The following is a 23,695-nucleotide window of genomic DNA, read 5'->3' as shown; positions in this document are numbered from 1 at the left end:
ACAGGTGTGCTGTGTGGTACAGGTGTGATGTTGGGTACAGGTGTGCTGTGTGGTGCAGGTGTGCTGTGTGCTGCAGGTGTGCTGTGTGGTACAGGTGTGATGTTGGGTACAGGTGTGCTGTGTGGTGCAGGTGTGCTGTGTGCTGCAGGTGTGCTGTGTGGTGCAGGTGTGATGCTGGCCGCAGGTGTAGCACAGGTGTGTTGCGTGCTGCTGCAGGTGTGGGAGGAGCGTTTGGTGCGGATTCAGGACACCATTGAGGAGTGGCTGAAGGTGCAGGCGCAGTGGCTGTACCTGGAGCCCATCTTCTCCTCGGAGGACATCATGCAGCAGATGCCGGAGGAGGGCCGGCTCTTCCAGACCGTCTGCTCACACTGGAAGGAGGTCATGAAGCACTGCGTCAAGGACCCCAAGGTGCGCGCTCTGCATCCCGGCACTGCGTCACGGCACCACAGCGCTGCATCGCAATCAGAGCAGACGCTGCACAGGTCCACTTTGCCATCTGGATGGGCTCATACTGGACACTCATGATTAGATAAGATAGGCGAACTATGAAGATTTGTTGCTTTGGGTATTGCATTCTCTCTATACTGTATGTCATCTCTTCAGAAATGAAATGTACAGTACAGACTTTATTGTACTGTTTGTAACACAGTGTTACACAAGACACGCAAAAAAAACAGAATTTTATAGTTTACGTCCTTGACGGGAGCTGTTGTTCATGAGTGGTGTGTCTGCACTCCTTTACTTGGCCACAGGTGCTGCCGGCGACCTCGCTGCCCGGCCTGCTGGAGAAACTGCAGGATTCCAACAACCTGCTGGATAAAATCATGAAGGGACTGAATGCTTACCTGGAGAAGAAACGCCTGTTTTTCCCCAGGTACAGACAACAGTTACTGCTGCTGTGAATGACTGCTGTTCCAGACAGCATGCTGTCTCAGACCATCCTCGTAATACTGCAGGCTACGCTGTAAATCAGCTTTATGTTCTTTAGGATGTGAGCCGTTTTGCTTTCTCTGCAGGTTTTTCTTTCTGTCGAATGACGAGATGCTGGAGATTCTGTCGGAGACGAAGGACCCCCTGCGGGTGCAGCCGCATCTGAAGAAATGCTTCGAGGGCATCGCCAAGCTGGACTTCCTGCCCAACCTGGACATCCAGGCAATGTACAGCAGCGAGGGCGAGCGGGTCCAGCTGCTGGAGCTCATCTCCACCTCGGAGGCGCGGGGCGCGGTGGAGAAGTGGCTGGTGCAGGTGGAGGATGTGATGCTGAGGAGTGTGCGGGACGAGGTGGCGCGCTCCCGGCTGGTGAGACTGTCTCCTCCACCCTCTAACCCTCACCCTCCGTCTAACCCCTACCCTCACCCTCCGTCTAACCCCCACCCTCACCCTCCGTCTAACACCACCCTCACCCTCCGTCTAACACCACCCTCACCCTCCATCTAACCTCCACCCTCACCCTCCATCTAACCCCCACCCTCACCCTCCATCTAACCCCCACACTCACCCTTCGTCTAACACTGCCCTCACCCTCCGTCTAACACCACCCTCACCCTCCGTCTAACACCACCCTAACACCACCCTCACCCTCCGTCTAACACCACCCTCACCCTTCATCTAACACCACCCTCACCCTCCGTCTAACACCACCCTCACCCTTCATCTAACACCACCCTCACCCTCCGTCTAACACCACCCTCACCCTCCGCCTAACACCACCCTAACACCACCCTCACCCTCCGCCTAACACCACCCTCACCCTCCGTCTAACACCACCCTCACCCTCCGCCTAACACCACCCTCACCCTTCATCTAACACCACCCTCACCCTCCGTCTAACACCACCCTCACCCTCCGTCTAACACCACCCTCACCCTCCGTCTAACACCACCCTCACCCTCCGTCTAACACCACCCTCACCCTCCGCCTAACACCACCCTAACACCACCCTCACCCTCCGCCTAACACCACCCTAACACCACCCTAACACCACCCTCACCCTCCGCCTAACACCACCCTAACACCACCCTAACACCACCCTCACCCTCCGTCTAACACCACCCTCACCCTCTGTCTAACACCACCCTCACCCTCCACGTCTGTCATTCTGTCTGTTGTGTTGGGTTCTCTGCATGTGTCGCTGATGCGATGTGTTTTATATGTGTGGCTGAAGTTGCATTTTATTGTGCAGCTGATGTTGCATAGCTGATGTTGCATGGCTGACATTGTGTAGCTGTGCCGTGTAGCTGTGCCGTGTAGCCGTGCCGTGTAGCCGTGCCGTGTAGCCGTGCCGTGTAGCCGTGCCGTGTAGCCGTGCCGTGTAGCCGTGCCGTGTAGCCGTGCCGTGTAGCCGTGCCGTGTAGCCGTGCCGTGTAGCCGTGCCGTGTAGCCGTGCCGTGTAGCTGTGCTGTGACGTGTGTTGTGTAGCTGATGCGCTGTGTGTCGCACGGCTGACGCTGTGCTGTCTGGGCGCAGGCGTACCCGGAGGGAGTGCGGAGCCAGTGGGTGAGGGAGTGGCCGGGGCAGGTGGTGCTGTGCACCTCTCAGATGTTCTGGACGCTGGAGGTGCATGAAGCCATCGGGAGCGGACCAGAGGTGGGTGCTGTCTCTGCCGGGGTCTCTGTTTGGGTGCAGGTCACATGCAGTCAAGTGCACATGCAGTCTCAACACAGGTCAGATCTTACACCACTCTGAGAGGAATATATGCCATTATCTTTATCATGTCAAAATACACAGCAAAAATGACAACAATTATGGCAAAAATGTAAGATAAATGAACGGTGAAGCAACTTCTGCACACAGATTCATTCATGAGGAAACGGTACTGATCCTGGAACAGCGAGTCTCAGCTGTGCTGCTCTCTGTGCAGGGTCTGAAGCTGTACTACCAGCAGCTGCAGGAGCAGCTGAATGACATCGTGGAGCTGGTGAGGGGAAAGCTTCCCAAACAGACCCGCACCACCCTGGGTGCCCTCGTCACCATCGACGTGCATGCCCGAGACGTCGTCATGGAGATGATCGAGAAAGGTATCTTAGACCGGAACCCTGGCCCTGTGTCCTATTTCCTTGTATAATGCATGTATAGTGTATGTATATTATTAAGTTATAATATAGCTGTGGATAAATGTAGAAACATATTTATCCCATTTTAAAGCCAACAGCTGGCTGTAATTTTTTAACAAAAAAGTGGGTCGCTGCTGCCCTGTGAGCCTTTGTGGAGAATAGTGTAAATTTAAAATCAGGGGGTTAATATTACATTATATCAATACATAATATAAAATTAATTTAAAAAAATTGTTTTGTTCATCTGTTGTGTTTCATGTTCGGCTAAGCATTGTCTGTAGGTTTACTCTTTATTTTAACATTACGCAACATTTACTTCTTTATAACAGAGCATATTATGAACATAAATTTGACTGGATGGGGAGTTCAGTCCCACTGGTTTGGCACTGGTGGATCTGTAGATGGCGGGCATCTCTGTCCTGTCAGTGCTGTGTGTGTGTGTGTGTGTGTGTGTGCGAGTCTCTGAGCTCTCAGTGCTGTGTGTGTGTGCGTCTGCCGCAGGCGTCTCCCATGAGACAGACTTCCAGTGGCTGGCTCAGCTGCGATACTACTGGGACAACGACAACGTGCGTGTCCGCATCATCAACTGCGACGTCAAGTATGCCTACGAGTACCTGGGGAACAGCCCGAGGCTGGTCATCACCCCGCTGACCGACAGGTGCTACCGCACGCTGGTGAGAGCCCAGATCGCAGCTGACTGCGTTAGCCTGGTCTGACACTGTTGCTCATTCAACTTGGAATGGATACACTTCTGTTTTCTTGTGCTGGAAGTGGCTCTGGATAAGAGCGTCTGCTAAATGGATGTAATTTAATTTAATGTAAAAAGAAGCAAAACAGAGTCTGGATCAGAGTGTCTGCAGAGTGGAAGCTTCCGTCACACTGACTCTTCCCCCTCGTCCCGTCACAGATCGGCGCGTTCTACCTGAGTCTGGGCGGAGCCCCCGAGGGCCCGGCAGGGACCGGGAAGACCGAGACCACTAAAGACCTGGCCAAAGCGCTGGCCGTGCAGTGCGTGGTGTTCAACTGCTCCGATGGCCTGGACTACCTGGCCATGGGGAAGGTGTGCTCAGCTCCACAGTCTGCACCGCTGCTCAGGAAAACACACCCACTGCTACACATTGCACTGACCCCAGGAACCTGCATCACATCCTCTTTGCATTGCGCTGCTGTCAGAATAACACATTCCTGCTCAGGGCAAAGGGGTCTGTGGTGGCATTTGTTCAGATTTTTCCCTGCAGAAGGGTATTTCATGCATATGTTTGCGTGGATGCAGGATGATGTTTGTATTAGTGTTGGTTCTGATGCAAAACTACTGACCTGAGTAGAATAAGACAGTGCCGTCAGCTCAGGCTGTGAGCACGGCTTCGGGGAAAGCCGTCCGCCTCACGGCGAGGTCCGTCTGTGTGTCGCAGTTCTTCAAAGGGTTGGCGTCGTCGGGGGCCTGGGCCTGCTTTGACGAGTTTAACCGGATCGAGCTGGAGGTGCTGTCGGTGGTGGCACAGCAGATCCTGTGCATTCAGAGGGCCATCGAGATGAAGCTGGAGCACTTCGACTTCGAGGGCACCGAACTACGCCTCAACCCCAACTGCTTCGTCGCCATCACCATGAACCCCGGCTACGCTGGCCGCTCCGAGCTCCCCGACAACCTGAAGGTGCCGCTGCGGTCCTCCTTTCCCTCACTCCTTCTTTCATCTGTACTGTTTCTTTCGTTCTCCACTTTGATTTGTCTTCATTGCCTTTTCTTTCTTCTCTTTCTGTCTCTATTATTTTTCTCCTTTCCGTTCTTTGTGTCTTCCCTTATCGTTTTTTTCTTTTTATTCAGTTTTTTCTGTTTCTCTCTTTCACTCCTCCTGTCCCCTCTCTCTGTTGCCGTAGCAGCTGTGTGATTGACATGTGTCCCTCTCCCCAGGTGCTGTTCCGCACAGTGGCCATGATGGTTCCTAACTATGCCCTGATCGCAGAGATCTCCCTGTACTCCTACGGCTTCCTCAATGCCAAGCCGCTGTCTGTGAAGATCGTTATGACCTACAGGCTGTGCTCGGAGCAGCTGTCCTCTCAGTTCCACTACGACTACGGCATGCGCGCCGTCAAAGCTGTCCTGGTGGCAGCAGGGAACCTCAAACTCAAGTTCCCCGACGAGAACGAGGATATTCTTGTGAGAATGAAAACAGAGCCATTCTGAAATTTATTATATTTATTGACATTTGTGTGTATGTTTGTGTGTGTATACTATATGCGTAGGGTTATTGTTGGACTGATTTGGCACAGTTGATAGACATACACATTGGCACTTAGTGGTATTTAGATCCTCACTGTGGTGCTGGTCCATGGAGCACTCTGTGGTGCAGTGGGTCTGCTGAAGGACATGTTCTGTGTGCACTGTGGGTCATGTGACCTGGCTGGGTGAGAGTGCTGCAGAATAAATGTTAATGTGATTGACATTTTGAGTTTTTTTTTCTCATTGTAATTTCAGCTTCTTCGCTCCATCAAGGATGTGAATGAGCCCAAGTTCCTGTCTCATGACATTCCTCTGTTCAACGGGATCACAAGTGACCTGTTCCCTGGCATCTCCCTGCCTGTGGCAGACTATAAGGTCAGGACGTCTCCTCTTTAACTCAGCCAGCTCTCAGCCTCTGCTGCTCTCCCACACCGCTGTCTGCTGCTGCTGTCTGCTGCTCTCTCTCACTGCTGTCTGCTGCTCTCTCTCACTGCTCGGTGCTGCTCTTGGTGCTGCTCTCTCTCACTGCTCGGTGCTGCTCTCCCTCACTGCTCGGTGCTGCTCTCCCTCACTGCTCGGTGCTGCTCTCAGTGCTGCTCTCTCACTGCTCGGTGCTGCTCTCCCTCACTGCTCGGTGCTGCTCTCTCACTGCTCGGTGCTGCTCTCTCTCACTGCTCGGTGCTGCTCTCGGTGCTGCTCTCTCTCACTGCTCGGTGCTGCTCTCAGTGCTGCTCTCTCTCACTGCTCGGTGCTGCTCTCTCACTGCTCGGTGCTGCTCTCTCTCACTGCTCGGTGCTGCTCTCAGTGCTGCTCTCCCTCACTGCTCAGTGCTGCTCTCTCTCACTGCTCGGTGCTGCTCTCTCTCACTGCTCGGTGCTGCTCTCCGTCACTGCTCGGTGCTGCTCTCTCTCACTGCTCGGTGCTGCTCTCAGTGCTGCTCTCTCACTGCTCGGTGCTGCTCTCTCACTGCTCGGTGCTGCTCTCTCACTGCTTGGTGCTGCTCTCAGTACTGCTCTCTCACTGCTCGGTGCTGCTCTCTCACTGCTCGGTGCTGCTCTCTCACTGCTCGGTGCTGCTCTAGGTGCTGCTCTCTCACTGCTCGGTGCTGCTCTCTCACTGCTCGGTGCTGCTCTCAGTACTGCTCTCTCACTGCTTGGTGCTGCTCTCTCACTGCTCGGTGCTGCTCTTGGTGCTGCTCTCTCACTGCTTGGTGCTGCTCTCTCACTGCTCGGTGCTGCTCTCTCACTGCTCGGTGCTGCTCTCAGTACTGCTCTCTCACTGCTCGGTGCTGCTCTCTCACTGCTCGGTGCTGCTCTCTCACTGCTCGGTGCTGCTCTTGGTGCTGCTCTCTCACTGCTCGGTGCTGCTCTCTCACTGCTCGGTGCTGCTCTCAGTACTGCTCTCTCACTGCTCGGTGCTGCTCTCTCACTGCTCGGTGCTGCTCTCTCACTGCTCGGTGCTGCTCTCAGTGCTGCTCTCTCACTGCTCGGTGCTGCTCTCTCACTGCTCGGTGCTGCTCTCAGTGCTGCTCTCTCACTGCTCGGTGCTGCTCTCTCACTGCTCGGTGCTGCTCTCAGTGCTGCTCTCTCACTGCTCGGTGCTGCTCTTGGTGCTGCTCTCTCACTGCTCGGTGCTGCTCTCTCACTGCTCGGTGCTGTGCGGCTGTTTGCAGCTGTTCCTGGCCTGTGCAGAGGAGTGCTGTGTGCGACACAACGTGCAGCCGGTGCAGGTCTTCCTGGAGAAGATGATTCAGACCTACGAGATGATGATCGTTCGGCATGGGTGGGTGCTGCAAGTCTGCCCATGTTATTGCAATACGTTATTCATTTCAACTTCTGCTTCATCTCATCACTGATAATCACAGAGCACAGTGCAGTTTGAATGCTTCACAGTGCAGGCTGAATGCTTCACAGTGCAGGTTGAATGCTTCACAGTGCAGTGTGACTGTGGTTTGAAGGCCTGACGGATCAGCTGCTCTGCTGGTGTGTTAGGTTCATGCTGGTGGGAGAGCCGTTTGCTGGAAAGACCAAAGTGCTGCACGTTCTGGCGGACACTCTGACCCTGATGAACGAGAGGGGGTACAACGAGGAGGAGAGAGTGCAGTACAGCACCGTTAACCCCAAGTCCATCACCATGGGCCAGCTCTTCGGCCAGTTCGACCCAGTGTCCCACGAGGTGAGGGGACACCTGTTCGTCTGCAGCCTGCTCCTCACTGACCAGCCCCCTCTCTAACCCCCCACTGACCCCACCCCACTCAATCCCCCCACCACTGACTCCTCCCCCACTGACTCCTCCCCCTCTCTAACCCTCCCACTGACCCAGCCCCCTCTCTAACCCCCCACTAACTCCTCCCCCACTGACCCTGCCCCCCTCTCTAACCCCCCACTGACTTCTCCCCCACTGACCCCACCCCCTCTCTAACCCTCCACTGACTCCTCCCACTGACCCCCCCCGCCTCTCCTTGTGCGTCTCCCAGTGGACTGACGGCATCGTGGCCAACATGTTTCGGGAGTTTGCATCCTCCGAGACGCCGGACCGCAAGTGGGTGGTATTCGACGGTCCCATCGACACACTGTGGATCGAGAGCATGAACACAGTGCTGGACGACAACAAAAAGGTGCCCTGCCCCGACGGCCGAACTGAAAAACCGCACGCAGATAAAGTATTAGTGCACGTAGATACCAGAGAGGGCAGGCCACAGCACACACTGCCCTGTGGGCTATTGCCAGTTGGTTTTCTGTGTCATCCTGGTTCCGGAAAGCTTTGCACTGCAGAGTCAGCGTTCTCAGGTAACCTGAGTGTGTTTCTCCCCCAGCTGTGTCTGATGAGCGGGGAGATCATCCAGATGTCCAATCAGATGAGCCTCATCTTTGAAGCCATGGATCTGTCCCAAGCTTCTGTATGTACATCAGGCAGGCAGTCTCACGCAGCTCTCACACAGCTCTCACACAGCTCACACACAGCTCTCACACAGCTCACACGCAGCTCTCACACAGCTCACACACAGCTCTCACACAGCTCACACGCAGCTCACACGCAGCTCACACACAGCTCACACACAGCTCACACACAGCTCTCACACAGCTCACACGCAGCTCACACACAGCTCTCACACAGCTCACACACAGCTCTCACACAGCTCTCACGCAGCTCACACACAGCTCAAACACAGCTCAAACACAGCTCTCACACAGCTCACACGCAGCTCACACGCAGCTCAAACGCAGCTCACACACAGCTCACACGCAGCTCTCACGCAGCTCACACACAGCTCTCACACAGCTCTCACACAGCTCACACGCAGCTCTCACGCAGCTCACACGCAGCTCACACGCAGCTCTCACACAGCTCACACGCAGCTCACACGCAGCTCACACGCAGCTCACACGCAGCTCACACGCAGCTCTCACACAGCTCAAACACAGCTCACACACAGCTCATGCACAGTTCATAAATGGTTCTGTCTTGCAGTTTGATTGGTGGATTGGTTCTGTGGTTGGCATTTGATTGGTGGATTGGTTGTCTGTTGTGTCCTCAGCCTGCAACAGTCAGCCGCTGTGGGATGATCTACATGGAGCCGTCTCAGCTGGGCTGGGAGCCCATCCTAACGTCCTGGCTCAGCACCCTGCCCGAGCTGCTGCAGGCGCCCGAAAACTCCGCCCTGCTCACTGAGCTCTTCCATTGGCTGCTGACCCCGTCACTCAGGATGCTGCGCAAGAGCTGTCGGGTGGGTGTCTCGCCTGCAACCCCTCCCCATTCCCATCGCAGAGCTCTGGAACAGTGCCTGAGTTTCGCTGAAGGACCGCCTCTTTTCTGATGAGTCTCCTCCCCTGCAGGAGGTGGTCTCCACGAGCAACAGCAACGTGATGGTGTCCCTGACGCGCCTCTTCCAGATGCTGCTGGCCGAGCCTCTGCAGCAGAGCTCTGCAAGCAAGAACATCCGCAGCTGGATTATGGTAAAGACGTCTGCTCTGGGCATTTTTAAACAGCATGCAGAGTGTTTGGAGGTCTGGGCTGTTGCTTTACAAGCTCCTACAGTCCACAGAGAATGGCTTTGTTTCAGTGAGGAGGGTGACTGCTCCTCTCCTCCCGTCCTGCAGGGGGCGTTTGCCTTCTCGCTGGTGTGGTCGGTGGGTGGCAGCTGTGACAGGGACAGCAGGGAGAGGTTTGACGAGTTCCTGAGGGAAATCCTCTTGGGGACGATGGAAGAGCACCCGATTCCTGAAGAGGTGGGAAAGTGGGAGTGCAACTTTGACGAGAAGGGTCTGGTGTACGACTACTCCTTCGAGGTAAAGCGTGAGGCCATGTGACTGCAGCAGCATCCAATCAACAGCTCTCACTCACTCCAGCCCTGTGAAACGCTGTCTCCTCCTTCCAGTTCAAAGGTCGAGGTCGCTGGGTCCCATGGAACGATGCGATCAAGAACATCAACCTGGGTGACAAGAACACCAAAGTGCAGGACATCATCGTCCCCACTATAGACACAGTGCGCTACACCTACCTGATGGACCTCTGCATTGAGTATGGAACGTAAGCCAGCCGCCGCCTGGTGCTAACCCTGCTGGATCACAGCTCTGTGAGCTGACCGAGGCTGGTCTGCATGGAGAGCATCAGCAGACATGCTTAGCATGATGCAACACATTCACATCTCATACACTCATTTATAAACTGATTTTGCTTCTCCTACAGCTTGATAGCAGATTGTGTGGATGTTCTGTGAGTGATACTGTGTGAATTAGCACTGTTCTGTGAGTGATACTGTGTGTGAGTTAGCAGTCTCGTGTAGATGTTCTGTGGGTGAGTTATGTGTGAGTTATAAGTCTCGTATGGAGAGTGTTCTGTGAGTGATGCTGTGTGTGAGTTAGCAGAGTGGTGTGGATATTCTGTGAGTGATGCTGTGTGTTAGTTAGCAGAGTGTGTTGTGTGTCAGTTAGCAGTGTGGTGTGGATATTCTGTGAGTGATGCTGTGTGTGAGTTAGCAGAGTGGTGTGGATATTCTGTGAGTGATGCTGTGTGTGAGTTAGCAGAGTGGTGTGGATATTCTGTGAGTGATGCTGTGAGTTAGCAGTCTCGTGTTCTGTGAGTGTCCTTGTCGTGTTTCTGCAGGCCGCTGCTCTTTGTGGGCCCGACCGGTACAGGCAAGTCTGTGTACGTGAAGGAGAAACTCATGAACAACTTGGACAAGGACCGCTACCTGCCCTTCTTCATCAACTTCTCCGCCCGCACCAGCGCCAACCAGAGCCAGGTAACCCCTGACAGCACGCACCTGGAGCAATCACAGGAACACTCAACCCGCAACCCAACACGATTCCCACCAATCATTCTCACTCCCTCTCCTCTTTCTGCTTTTTCAAAAATGCTATGTTATTATTAATCAACAAAATTAATAATAAAATAATAAAGATATCTCAATTTTTGTCCTTCTTGTTCTATATTGTTCTCTCTCATTCTCCCTCCCTCTCCCCCCTCTCTCTCTCTCCCTTTCTCTCTCCCTCTCTCCCTCTCCCTCTCTCTGTCTCTCCCTCTCTCTCTCTCTCCCTCTCCCTCTCTCTCTCTCTCTCCCTCTCTCCCTCTCTCTCCCTGTCCCTCGCTCTCTCTCTCCCCCTCTCTCTCTCTCTCTCCCTCTCCCTCTCTCTCTCTCTCTCTCCCTCTCTCCCTCTCTCTCCCTGTCCCTCGCTCTCTCTCTCCCCCCCTCTCTCTCTCCCTCTCTCTCTGTCTCTCTCCCTCTCTGCTGTTGTTCTGTAGAATATTATCATGTCTCGGTTGGATAAGAGGCGGAAGGGTGTGTTTGGTCCTCCCATGGGGAAGCAGTGTGTGATTTTTGTGGATGATATGAACATGCCGGCGTTGGAGCAGTTTGGAGCCCAGCCTCCCGTGGAGCTGCTGAGGCAGTACTTCGACCACGGGAACTGGTGAGAGCCGTATGCGGCCACCTGCACCACCACCGCGCTCACCTGACTGGCGTCACCACACACACCTGACTAGCGTCACCACACACACCTGACTGACGTCACCACGCTCACCTGGGGCATTGCCACACACACCTGACTGACATCACCACGCTCACCTGGGGCATTGCCACACACACCTGACTGACATCACCACGCTCACCTGACTGACGTCACCACGCTCACCTGGGGCATTGCCACACACACCTGACTGACATCACCACGCTCACCTGGGGCATTGCCACACACACCTCCACACTGCCAGCTCTGCACAGTCTCCCTGGCTGTGTTTTCAGATGTGCTGCAGGCTGCAGTGTCTGCAGGATTTTTTTCAGTTTGATAATTAATCACCAGTGTGTTCCCTGGCCATTTCTGAGAGCGTTAGTGGTTTTGGAATGTAGAGTTCCTGATACAGCAATGCATTCCATTTATAACACAATCCCATGTGTCTGTGTGACTGCTCTAGGTACGACCTGAAGGACACCACTAAGATCACGCTAGTGGACCTGCAGCTGATCTCGGCGATGGGGCCCCCTGGTGGCGGGAGGAACGCGGTGACCCCACGTTTCCTGCGACATTTCAACATCTGCAGCATCAACACCTTCAGCGACAGCACCATGGTGCACATCTTCTCCAACATCGTCAGCTTCTACCTGCGCAACAACCAGTTCCCACCTGAGTACTTCACCATTGGCAACCAGATAGTGGTGGCAACGATGGACGTGAGTTCCAGTCTGCCCCTTAATCCTCACGGGGTTCACAGCTTTAAAACAAATTCTCTGTCCCTGCAGTGGCTTCTTTAGGGAGAGTTTCTGAAACACACATCATCCACATTCAAACTTCCCCAAAAGAAAAAAGCAGGCCTGGAGTGAGTGAGAGAGTGAATGAGTTAGTGAGAGAGTGAGTGAGTGAGTGAGTGAGTGAGTGAGTGAGTGAGTGAGTGAATGAGTGAGTGAGAGAGTGAGAGAGTGAATGAGTGAATGAGTGAGTGAGAGAGTGAGTGAGTGAATGAGTGAGTGAGTGAGTGAGAGAGTGAGTGAGTGAATGAGTGAGTGAGTGAGTGAGAGTGAATGAGTGAGTGAGTGAGAGAGTGAATGAGTAAGAGAGTGAATGAGTGAGTGAGTGAGTGAATGAGTGAGTGAGAGAGTGAATGAGTGAGTGAGTGAGAGAGTGAATGAGTGAGTGAGAGAGTGAATGAGTGAGAGAGTGAATGAGTGAGTGAGAGAGGGAATGAGTGAATGAGTGAGTGAGTGAGAGAGTGAATGAGTGAGTGAGTGAGAGCGTGAGTGAGAGAGTGAATGAGTGAGTGAGAGTGAATGAGTGAGTGAGGTCAGATGACTTTGCCGTTCCTTTCGTAAAACAAAAAAGGAAATTATTTAGAAAATATAAGTTGGAGAGCTCAGATAGTAATAAGATTGAATACAGTAATATGCGAGCTCAAGTTAAGAAAAAAATAAGGGAAGCCAAAAGGTGTTATGAAAGACAAATTGCACTAGATGCAAAGAGCAACTCTAAATGTTTTTTTCAATATTATGGTCAAAAAAGGATAGCTAAGGATGAAATAAGAGGTATAAAAAATAAGGATGGGGATATGGTTTATGATAACAAAGCTATTGCTGATACACTAAACAGTTACTTTGTGGAGAGTTTCACTAGTGAAGTGTTTTTGCATATGCCTTCAGGTGCAGTCAGTTCTCAGAGACTTATAGAGGAAATTGATTTAAATGATGCAGAAGTACTAGATAAACTTCAAAAACTTAAAACAAATAAGGCAGCAGGCCCTGATGGAATATATCCAAGAGTTCTCAGAGAACTAGCAGAGGTGGTTTACAAGCCTCTGACAGTTATTTTTAAGCAATCCCTTAAAACTGGAGAAATACCAGATGACTGGAAACATGGCAGTGTAGTACCTATCTACAAGAAAGGAGACCGGACTGAACCAGGAAATTATAGGCCTGTCAGCTTAACTTGTATCGCATGCAAAATACTGGAATCCATCATTAGGGATAATTTGCAATTATTCCTGGAACGAAATGGTGTTCTAAATGATAGCCAACACGGTTTTCGCAGAGGGAGGTCGTGCTTAACAAACCTCCTGGACTTCTTTGAGGAAGCTACAGCATGTCTGGACTCAAACCAGGCTTATGATATTATCTATTTGGACTTTCAAAAGGCATTTGACAAAGTTCCGCACGAGAGACTCATATTGAAAATGACATCTGCGGGAATTACAGGAGCCATCACCGAGTGGGTTCGAAGTTGGCTGTCTAATAGAAAGCAGACTGTAACTGTGGGTGGAATTGTATCGGAGCAGGGTCCTGTACGAAGTGGAGTCCCGCAGGGATCGGTGTTGGGGCCTTTGCTATTTCTTATATACATAAATGATCTTGATGCAGAGGTTAGAAGTAAAATAGTAAAATTTGCAGATGACACAAAACTAGGGGGTCTAGCCAACAGTATAGAATCAACTAAGGTAATACAGGAAGACCTAAACAGCATCCAAAAGTGGGCAGATACCTGGCAGATGACATTCAATTTAGATAAATGTAAAATCTTGCATGTAGGAAATAAGAACCTTAAACAAGACTACTTCATGGGTGGAAAAAAACTAGAATGTGCTCAATTTGAAAAAGACTTGGGAGTAATGGTTGACCCAAGCTTAACAGGATCTAGGCAGTGTGCTGTAGCAGTAAAAAAGGCCAACAGGATGCTGGGATATATAGCCAAAAGTATTGAGTATAAATCTAAAGAGGTTATATTGAAATTATACAATGCCTTAGTTAGACCGCACCTGGAATACTGTGTGCAGTTCTGGGCACCGCACTATAAAAAAGATACTGAAGCTTTAGAAAAGGTTCAAAGAAGGGCAACTAAATTAGTTCCTGGCATGAAATATAAATGCTATGAGGAAAGACTCAAGTTACTTAACCTATTTAGATTAAGCGAGAGGAGGCTTAGGGCTGATTTAATTGAGGTATTTAAATTTATAAAAGGAATCAATAAGGTTAACTATAATAGATTCTTTAGGGTGTTAAGAGTTAAGAGTAAGTTCCGCACTGATGTAAGGAAATATTATTTTACACAAAGAGTTATCAATACATGGAATAGGTTGCCAGGTCATGTAGTTGAGGCAGAGACCCTTGCTGTGTTCAAGTCTAGACTTGATGCAGTTTTGGATACTCTTTAATGAAGAAATAGCGAGCTTAGTTGGGCCGAATGGCCTGTTCTCGTCATAATATGTTCTTATGTTCTTATGTTCTTATGTTTTGTCTGCAGTTGCTGTAGTACTTTGAAAGGGCAGCAGGGAGGAAATTATTATCTAAACATAAGTCACCATAAAGTGCTGCAACATAAAACAATATTTCAAGCAAGCATACATTGTATACATAACCATATGCATAAGTACTGTATGTTTTTGTGTATTAAACTGTGTGTTAAGCATATAGGAGTATCTCACAGTCACAGCAGATTGTAATTTTCTGTTTTGCCACAGGTGTACAAGCAAGCTATGGAGAACCTGCTGCCCACGCCAGCCAAGTCGCACTACACCTTCAACCTGCGGGACTTCTCCCGCGTCATCCAGGGCTGTCTGCTGCTGAAGAGAGAGTCTCTGGAGAGCAAGCACACCATGATCCACCTGTTTGTGCACGAGGTCTTCCGTGTCTTCTACGACCGGCTGGTCGACGACAAAGACCACGAGTGGCTCTACCAGCTCATGAACAGCATTGTGAAAGAGCACTTCAAGGAGAACTTCGACACTGTGTTTGGATACCTGAAACAAGACAACAGGCCTGTAAGCCGTCAAACTGCTGAGTGTGTTCCTGGGTTGTGCTGTTCTGTGCTCAAAGGGAGTAGCTGAACACACTGATTCGAATTCTGCACTAATTTTGCAAAGCATAGCTCTAGCACGTTAACCTAGTTAGCCGAAAGCAGGAAAGGTGTGCAGAACTCCTTGTAAGACAGTGTCGGAAAGCCACTTTGGATAAGAGCATCTGCCCAACAAATGTATAACAATAATAGTTATAATAAATAACAATGCAGGTGTACTGTATGAAACAGCTGATCACGGTGTGCCCTCTTTGGCCAGCTCTGTGAAGAGGACTTGAGGAACCTGCTTTTTGGCGACTACATGAACCCCGACCTGGAGGATGATGAGAGGCTGTACTCTGAGGTTCCCTCCATGGACAGCTTCGGCCAGGTGGTGGAGTTCTGTCTGGACGAGTATAACCAGACCAACAAGAACCGCATGAACCTGGTCATCTTCCGGTAAGCCTGTGTTTCTGTGAAGCACAGCAACGGCAGGTTGCCATGTGAAATATTCACAGGGTAAAGCACAGAGGTGTGGCAGGGAGGCAGGTGACGGTGTTGGTGTCTCTGCTGCAGGTACGTCCTGGAGCACCTGTCCCGGATCTGCCGGGTGCTGAAGCAGCCCGCGGGGAACGCCCTGCTGGTGGGGGTGGGCGGCAGCGGGCGGCAGTCTCTCACACGCCTCGCCACCTCCATGGCCAAGATGACCCTGTACCAGCCAGAGATCTCCAAGAGCTACGGCATGAACGAATGGAGAGAGGACCTCAAGGTACCTGCTCAGCTGCCAGTTCCTGAGAAACCTTTTTACCCTAATGCAGCGGGACCACCTTAAATACATAAATGTGAACTGTGTGCTGTGTTCTGACTGTGTCCTGACTGTGTCATGACTGTGCTCTGACTGTGCTATGACTATCATGACTGTGCTGTGACTGTCGTGGCTTTATTGTGACTGTGCTGTGACCCTGTTGTGAAAATGTTGTGATTGTAGTGTGACTCTGTCATGGCTATATTGTGACTGTGTTAATTGTGTTGTAACTGTGCCGTTACTGTGCCGTGACTGTGCTGTGACTGTGTTAACTGTGCTGTATTCTGTGTGCAGCGCCTGCTAAAGAGCGCAGGTATGAAGGGGGAGAAGATGGTGTTCCTGCTCACTGATGCACAGATTAAGGAGGAGGCATTCCTGGAGGATGTGGACAGCCTGCTGAACACAGGCGAAGTGCCCAACATCTTCGCTGTGGACGAGAAGCAGGAGATCATGGAGGTAAGAGGCACCGCCAGCTCTCTGTCTCTGTCTCCATGCTCTTAGCGCTGTGATGCACTTATTTGGAAGTCGCTACGGGTAAGAGTGTCTGCTAAATGACGTAATGTAGTGTAATGTAATAAAAAATACACTATTGCTTTTCTAATAAAACCTTTACGTGAGCACAAACATAAAAGTGGTGTTTATCAGCCTGTCTGTCTGTCTGTCTGTCCCCCGGCCCCGCCCCACAGGCTGTGCGCCCCATCGCCCAGGCGGGGAATAAAGACGTGGAGTTGAGCCCGCTGTCTCTCTTCGCCTTCTTCGTGACGCGCTGCAGGGAGAACCTGCACATCGTGGTGGCCTTCAGCCCCATCGGAGACGCCTTCCGAAACCGCCTGCGCCAATTCCCCTCCCTCATCAACTGCTGCACCATCGACTGGTTCCAGGTCAGTTACCTGGACAGCACGGGGCACCCAGTGCACTCTGTAGAGTCCTTTAACTCAGACCTGATCACAGCCCTCTGACTGACTGTGACTGCAAAACCTGCCATCAGCAGTGACTAAAACCAAAGGAAACACACTGCAATATTTTCTTTGTTTAGCCGAAGCAGCTCACCTACATTATTTTATGATTGTCTGTTCTAAATCCCTCTTTGCATTTGCCTTTCCCCTGGCTGCATTTCTTAGCCCTGGCCAGAGGAGGCACTGGAGCGAGTGGCCAACAAGTTCCTGGAGACTCTGGAGCTGAGTGACCACGAGCGGCAGGAGGTGGTGCCCATCTGCAAGACCTTCCACACCTCGGCCATTGAGCTCTCCCACAAGTGAGTGCAGTGTGCTGCGGCTCCACCAGGGGGCCTCGTTGCTCAGAGACTGACGCAAGGCGTCTGTGTGCTCTCAGGTTCCTGTCTGAACTGGGTCGCCATAACTACGTGACACCCACGTCATACCTGGAGCTCATTGCTGCTTTCCGCCAGCTCCTCACCCAAAAGCGCGATGCGGTGATGAAGGCGAAGAAGAGATACACCAATGGCCTGGACAAGCTGGCCTTCGCCGAGTCCCAGGTACTGTCCACCAGCAGTCAGTCATCAGAAAATCATATGCTTCATATCTCAGAAGTGTAAATGTAATGTTAAGTGCAGTGCTGCGCTGGTGCTAAGTAATGCAGCAGACGGTAGCGGGTTGCGCTGGTGCTCAGTAATGCAGCAGACGGTAGCGGGTTGCGCTGGTGCTCAGTAACGCAGCGGAGGGTAGCAGTGCTGCGCGGGTGCTCAGTAACGCAGCAGACGGTAGCGGGTTGCGCTGGTGCTCAGTAACGCAGCAGACGGTAGCGGGTTGCGCTGGTACTCAGTAATGCAGCGGAGGGTAGCAGTGCTGCGCGGGTGCTCAGTCATGCAGCGGAGGGTAGCGGGTTGTGCTGGTGCTCAGTCATGCAGCAGACGGTGGCGGGTTGCGCTGGTGCTCAGTAACGCAGCAGACGGTAGCGGGTTGCGCTGGTGCTCAGTAATGCAGCAGACGGTGGTCCGCAGGTGGGAGAGATGAAGACAGAGCTGGTGGACCTGCAGCCCAAGCTGGAGCTGGCCAAGGTGGAGAACACCAACATGATGAAGGTGAGTTTCAGCTTCATCCTCTGCACTGTTTCATACCCAGCATGCATTGCACTCCATGTGTTTCTGCTACCACAAGCTGCGTGCTGCTTGCATCATTAGCGTTTACAGTAACAGCAGTATCCATGTGTACATGTGGATATGTGCAGTAAGAGGACCTGGCTCTGGAGGTTCAGAGTAGTGGCTCACATGCAGGCTCCCCGCCCATCACCCGCACTCTGTCTGTTTCCGTGGCGATGTACCTGCAGGTGATAGAGGTGGAGTCGGTGCAGGTGGAGGCTAAGAGTAAGCTGGTGCGGGTGGATGAGGAGGCGGCCACGCTGAAGGCCAACGAGGCACAGGCTCTGAAGGACGAGTGTGAGAGCGACCTCGCCGAGGCCATCCCAGCCTTAGAGGCCGCCCTGTCCGCCCTCAACACGCTCAAGGTACACAGCTGCGCAGCCGCTCCAACGTTCAAGTACCCCAACGCTCCACGGTCCACTCCACGGTCACGGTCACCGTGTATCACCACATTGTCTTGTCACTACAGAAACAGTCATGGGATTAAGTGATGCATTAATATAAATTTATGAAACGTGATGATATTTACTGAGGAATTAAAATGTCTTTATGTGTTTGCAGCCCTCTGATGTGACCATAGTGAAGTCCATGAAGAACCCTCCCTCAGGGGTGAAGCTGGTGATGGCAGCCGTCTGTGTGATGAAGGAGATTAAACCCGAGAAGATCGCCGATCCGGCAGGAACCGGTCAGAAGGTCAGAAAGCAGAGAATCTGACAGGCGCATTCACAGAAACCGCACAGAACCATCACAATGTGGATTCTAGATAGAAGCAAAGAGTCTGCATCACACCTGACTCTAGATGTAAATGTGGGCTTGGTGATGTCACTCACACCTTAGAGATCATCTGACTAAGCTCATCTGAGCTTTTTAACCTTTTAACTGATTTCAGCAGACTGTTTGAGGAAGCCATGGAATGTTCTCATACAGTAAAAACATTATTAATTCTCTTCCCTCCCAACAGATTCTTGACTACTGGGGTCCAAGCAAGAAGCTACTGGGGGACATGAACTTCCTGAGGGACTTGAAGGAGTACGACAAGGACAACATCCCCGTGAGTCAGGACATTCCAGCCATGTCACACTGCACTGTACTTGCCTGAGTCACTCTGTCATCACCACTGTAAGAACTGCATTTCTGATAAAAATCAGTTGGTGCCTCCTTTGGGGACACTGATGGAGACAAGCTTTGTCCAAGAGAAGTGGTCTGCACCTCCCTGTCCCTATAGATTATCTGCATGGATCTGATAACTCTCTGAATGTGGTTCATATCTTGGTTCTATCTTTGAATGAGGACGATGTTTCTTTGATCGTGGTTGAATTCATGTTGACTGTGATTGATGTTATGTTGATTGTGGTTGATATCATGTTGACTGTGGTTGATATCACTCTGTGTTTCTCCTGTTTGTGGCAGGTGCCGGTGATGACTAAGATCCGCAGTGAGTACATGACGAACCCGGACTTTGACCCCTCCAAAGTGGCCAAGGCCTCGTCTGCAGCCGAGGGCCTGTGTAAATGGATCACAGCCATGGAGGTGTACGACAGAGTGGCCAAGGTGAGTCTGAGGCCTGCTGTAGCAGACAGCCCCTGAACGCTGGGGGCTGCACTGTGGTCACGCCCCCCTGCTCGTCTCCCCCGAAGGTGGTCGCTCCGAAGAAGGCGAACCTGCTGGAGGCCCAGGAGTCACTGGCCACCACCATGGCCCTGCTGAACGAGAAGAGGGCGGAGCTGAAGGAGGTGGAGGACCGGCTGGCTGCCCTGCAGCGCACCTTCGAGGAGAAGACGGAGGAGAAGGCGCAGCTGGAGCTGCAGGTGGAGCTGTGCGCCAATAAGCTGGAGAGGGCCGAGAAGCTGATTGGAGGCCTGGGAGGAGAAAAGACCAGGTAAACCCCGCCCCCAGTGTCACCGCTGTGCTTCCATCTCTCAGACACTAACAGAACACCTAAGCCTACAGAGCCTGTCTGTGTGTGTAACAGACACTCTCCCCACTCTAAGAGAATGTGTCTCTGTCCGTAACGGTGGCTCTGGATACTCCATAGGTGAACTTGTTTCCCCCCTGCAGGTGGTCCAAGGCTGCGGACGACCTGCAGAACACCTATGATAACCTGACGGGTGACGTGCTGATCTCTGCTGGAGTGATCGCCTACCTGGGAGCGTTCACCTCCGCCTTCCGCCAGGACTGCTCCAGGGCGTGGACCAAGCTCTGCAAGGTGCCTCCAACCCACCCCCTGCCCTCTCTATAGCTGCTGTTTCATACTGTTCAGATTCTACTATAGGGAGAAACTCAGGTATGACTTACTGAATGGAGAACCTCTATAGGGGAAATCTGTAGCATAGTGGTTCAGGAGCATTATTCGTACCCGAAAGGTTGCCGGTTTGATTCCACGCTGGGGCACTGCTGTTGTACCCTTGGGCAAGGTACTTAACCCGCAATTGCCTCAGTAATAAATGGATAATGGATGGATAATAAATGGATATAAATGGATAACATTTGGAAAACTGTAACTGATGTAAGTCTCTCTAAAAAAGCCTGCTAAATGCCAGTAATGTAGTGTAATGTAATGAATGTGGGAGGGGGCAGGCAGCTGGCGTGACTGAGATCTGCTTAGCAGTGATACAGAGCATGCTTAGTGCGAGCAAATCTGCTTCTGCTTTAAAACCCGTTTCCAGTCCAGAGACATCCCTTCCTCGGACGACTTCTCTCTGAGTAAAACCCTGGGTGACCCCATTAAGATCCGCGCCTGGAACATCGCAGGGCTCCCCACCGACAGCTTCTCCATCGACAACGGCGTCATCGTGAGCAACTCGCGCAGATGGTGCGTCCCGCACACACTGCACAGTCTGAGCTGATATAGCGCATCAGAATAATGCCTACATCTGCAGGCAGTAAAACCAGGGAAAACCTGGGTTATCCTCACGATGGATATAAATCATAACGATAGAGCATTTGGTAATGATGGAGGCAATTGATAATGGTGGAGGTAATTGATAATAATTTAGGTATTTGATAATAATGTATATGTTTGATAATTATGAAGGTATTTAATAATGATGTATTTTGGTATTTTGATAAAGACGTACGTATTTGATATCGATGGAGGTATCTGATAATGATGAGGTCTTTGATAAAGATGTATGTATTTGATATTGATGTTGGTATTTAATAACGATGTAGGTGTATGATAATGATAGAGGTATTTGATATTGATGGAGGTATCTGATAATGATGAGGTCTTTGATAAAGATGTATGTATTTGATATTGATGTTGGTATTTAATAACGATGTAGGTGTATGATAATGATAGAGGTATTTGGTAATGGGTCGGCTCTGTCTGACTCCTGTCTGGCCCCCAGGCCTCTGATGATTGACCCACAGGGTCAGGCGAATAAGTGGGTGAAGAACTCAGAGAAGGACAACAACCTGAGTGTGATCAAGCTGACGGACAGCGACTACATGCGGACCCTGGAGAACTGCATACAGTTCGGAACCCCTCTGCTGCTGGAGAACGTAGGCGAGGAGCTGGACCCATCTCTGGAGCCTCTGTTGCTCAAACAGACCTTCAAACAGGGTACAGCACAGCGCTAACGCCTTCAAACACAGCGCTAACACGGCGCTAACACCTTCAAACACAAAGCTAACACCTTTAAACACAGCGCTAACACAGTGCTAACACAGCGCTAACACCTTCAAACACAAAGCTAATACCTTTAAACACAGCGCTAACACCTTTAAACAGGATATGTCACAGTTATGTATGATGCTGTTGTCTTGACTGTTATCAGTGATATGTTTCCTCAGGTAGCTGACTCCTTTTAGAATTCAGAGGAGGGTGTCACGTGCTCTTCTCTCATAGGGCTTTACAGAAATATCAGCTCTTCCATGTTTGTTTCTCATGCAGGAGGCATGGACTGTATTCGTCTGGGGGAGAGTGTGATCGAGTACTCGTTCGATTTCCGCTTCTACATCACCACCAAGCTGAGGAACCCGCACTACCTGCCCGAGCTGGCCACCAAGGTGTCCCTGCTTAACTTCATGATCACCCCTGAGGGGCTGGAGGACCAGCTGCTGGGCATCGTGGTCGCCAAGGAGAGGTGGGCGTGGCCCCCTGACACCTCACTGACATCACGCACTGAAACCCTGTATCCAGGGCAGTCCTCTGGAGTTAACTGTACCATGCCAGATGTGAATTTGGTGGCAAAAACATGTTGGACTACCACTTTCTCTGAGAGAGTTTGATAGGTACCTGAAGGTTGAAATGCTGTTTGGGTTTGAATGAGTTTTGAGGGAAAGCTTACAGTGGTCTGAGAAGAGGATCATTTAGTCATGTGTTGATACCATTCAGAACATCCAGGCACTGTGCGAAGACAGACGCATCTGTAAGGTCATCGTTTGGTGAGGGGAGTGATGGATAGGCCTGTTCCTGAGAGCTCAGAGCCAGGGGCAGGTGCAGAAGGATTTGTCAGGGTGTGTCTCTCTCCAGACCAGAGCTGGAGGAGGAGAGAAACGCCCTCATCCTGCAGTCCGCTGCCAACAAGAAGCAGCTGAAGGAGATCGAGGACAAGATCCTGGAGACGCTGCAATCCTCTGAGGGCAACATCCTGGAGGACGAGAGCGCCATCCAGATCCTCGACTCCGCCAAGATCATGTCCAACGAGATCAGCAAGAAGCAGCAGGTGGGAGAGACAGAGACAGAGAGAGAGAGGGAGAAAGAGAGAAAGAGAGAGAAAGAGTGAGAGACAGAGAGAGAGAGAGAGAGAAAGAATGAGACAGAGACAGAGAGAGAGAGAGAAAGAATGAGAGAGAGAGAGAGACAGAGACAGAGAAAGAATGACAGAGAGAGAGACAGAGAAAGAATGACAGACAGAGAGAGAGAGAGAGAGAGAGAAAGAATGAGAGATGGAGAGAGAGAGAGAGAAAGAATGCTGGGACAGTGTGCATGAGAGGGAGGGCAGAGTGACCCTGTACAGAGTGTGATGTTACTTCCCTCATCTCTCCTGCTCAGATTGCTGAAAAGACGGAGATAAAGATAGCCGAATCGAGAGAGGGCTACAGGGCCATCGCCAAGCACTCCTCCATCCTGTTCTTCAGCATCGCTGACCTGGCCAACATCGACCCCATGTACCAGTACTCCCTCAGCTGGTTCGTCAATCTCTACATCAGCTCCATCCAGGAGAGGTGAGGCTCTAACCACACCAAGGGCTCTAACCCTAACTCTTAAGCCTAAGCCTAACCCTAAACCTAACCCCTAACCTCTACATCACCTCCAGCCAGGAGAGGTGAGGCTTTAACCACATGATTTCATGCATCATAAGCGCCCCAACATTTCTGCCAAGAAATAAATCATCCTGCATTTTCTACATCTGTGGCTTTGATTGAATCCAGGGGGAAGTCCAAGGTGTTGGAGAAGAGGCTGAGGTTCCTGATAGACCACTTCACCTACAACCTGTACTGCAACGTGTGCCGCTCGCTGTTTGAGAAGGACAAACTCCTCTTCTCCTTCCTGCTGTGCTCCAACCTTCTCCTGTGAGTCCCTCCCACTTTCCCTTGCTCATTCTGGATTGGCTGAGAGATGGCCATGTGACCTGCGTTACTCCTTGCATCACAGTGCAGAATATAAAAGGACATCTTGACGTTATTGTTAGTTTCCTGGTTATAGGTGCAGCGAAGAGGAAATCAGTTCCATCTTTTCTTGCTTAATATGGTTCAGTGGTGTGCACCTTACTGAATTACATACCTGAGAAGTAGACCTGTGAATTTGTTCATTTT

General features: G+C 51.3%; 1 protein-coding gene across 1 annotated transcript in view; it reads left to right on the top strand.

Annotated features, from left to right (window-relative positions):
• Positions 1-23,695, top strand: part of dnah12 (dynein, axonemal, heavy chain 12) — a 45,215-nt gene that overhangs the window by 12,067 nt on the left and 9,453 nt on the right. The window contains exons 20-60 of the mRNA XM_036532651.1: positions 217-411; positions 756-877; positions 1,020-1,302; positions 2,470-2,589; positions 2,864-3,020; positions 3,558-3,730; positions 3,964-4,116; positions 4,469-4,708; positions 4,966-5,211; positions 5,530-5,649; positions 6,947-7,056; positions 7,266-7,449; positions 7,751-7,891; positions 8,090-8,173; positions 8,813-9,001; positions 9,111-9,230; positions 9,375-9,563; positions 9,653-9,804; positions 10,381-10,519; positions 11,020-11,186; positions 11,689-11,944; positions 14,716-15,015; positions 15,310-15,488; positions 15,606-15,798; positions 16,129-16,290; positions 16,521-16,715; positions 16,956-17,089; positions 17,167-17,329; positions 17,795-17,875; positions 18,121-18,297; positions 18,494-18,625; positions 18,894-18,983; positions 19,343-19,483; positions 19,570-19,811; positions 19,991-20,138; positions 20,599-20,744; positions 21,283-21,497; positions 21,828-22,020; positions 22,410-22,602; positions 22,932-23,104; positions 23,312-23,452. Of these exons, the coding sequence (XP_036388544.1) occupies positions 217-411; positions 756-877; positions 1,020-1,302; positions 2,470-2,589; positions 2,864-3,020; positions 3,558-3,730; positions 3,964-4,116; positions 4,469-4,708; positions 4,966-5,211; positions 5,530-5,649; positions 6,947-7,056; positions 7,266-7,449; positions 7,751-7,891; positions 8,090-8,173; positions 8,813-9,001; positions 9,111-9,230; positions 9,375-9,563; positions 9,653-9,804; positions 10,381-10,519; positions 11,020-11,186; positions 11,689-11,944; positions 14,716-15,015; positions 15,310-15,488; positions 15,606-15,798; positions 16,129-16,290; positions 16,521-16,715; positions 16,956-17,089; positions 17,167-17,329; positions 17,795-17,875; positions 18,121-18,297; positions 18,494-18,625; positions 18,894-18,983; positions 19,343-19,483; positions 19,570-19,811; positions 19,991-20,138; positions 20,599-20,744; positions 21,283-21,497; positions 21,828-22,020; positions 22,410-22,602; positions 22,932-23,104; positions 23,312-23,452 (6,938 nt within the window). The remainder of the gene's footprint in view (positions 1-216; positions 412-755; positions 878-1,019; positions 1,303-2,469; positions 2,590-2,863; positions 3,021-3,557; positions 3,731-3,963; positions 4,117-4,468; positions 4,709-4,965; positions 5,212-5,529; positions 5,650-6,946; positions 7,057-7,265; positions 7,450-7,750; positions 7,892-8,089; positions 8,174-8,812; positions 9,002-9,110; positions 9,231-9,374; positions 9,564-9,652; positions 9,805-10,380; positions 10,520-11,019; positions 11,187-11,688; positions 11,945-14,715; positions 15,016-15,309; positions 15,489-15,605; positions 15,799-16,128; positions 16,291-16,520; positions 16,716-16,955; positions 17,090-17,166; positions 17,330-17,794; positions 17,876-18,120; positions 18,298-18,493; positions 18,626-18,893; positions 18,984-19,342; positions 19,484-19,569; positions 19,812-19,990; positions 20,139-20,598; positions 20,745-21,282; positions 21,498-21,827; positions 22,021-22,409; positions 22,603-22,931; positions 23,105-23,311; positions 23,453-23,695) is intronic.

Source organism: Megalops cyprinoides, chromosome 7, assembly GCF_013368585.1.
Source record: "Megalops cyprinoides isolate fMegCyp1 chromosome 7, fMegCyp1.pri, whole genome shotgun sequence".
Lineage (NCBI taxonomy): Eukaryota > Metazoa > Chordata > Actinopteri > Elopiformes > Megalopidae > Megalops > Megalops cyprinoides.
This window is presented reverse-complemented; position numbering and strand designations above follow the sequence as displayed.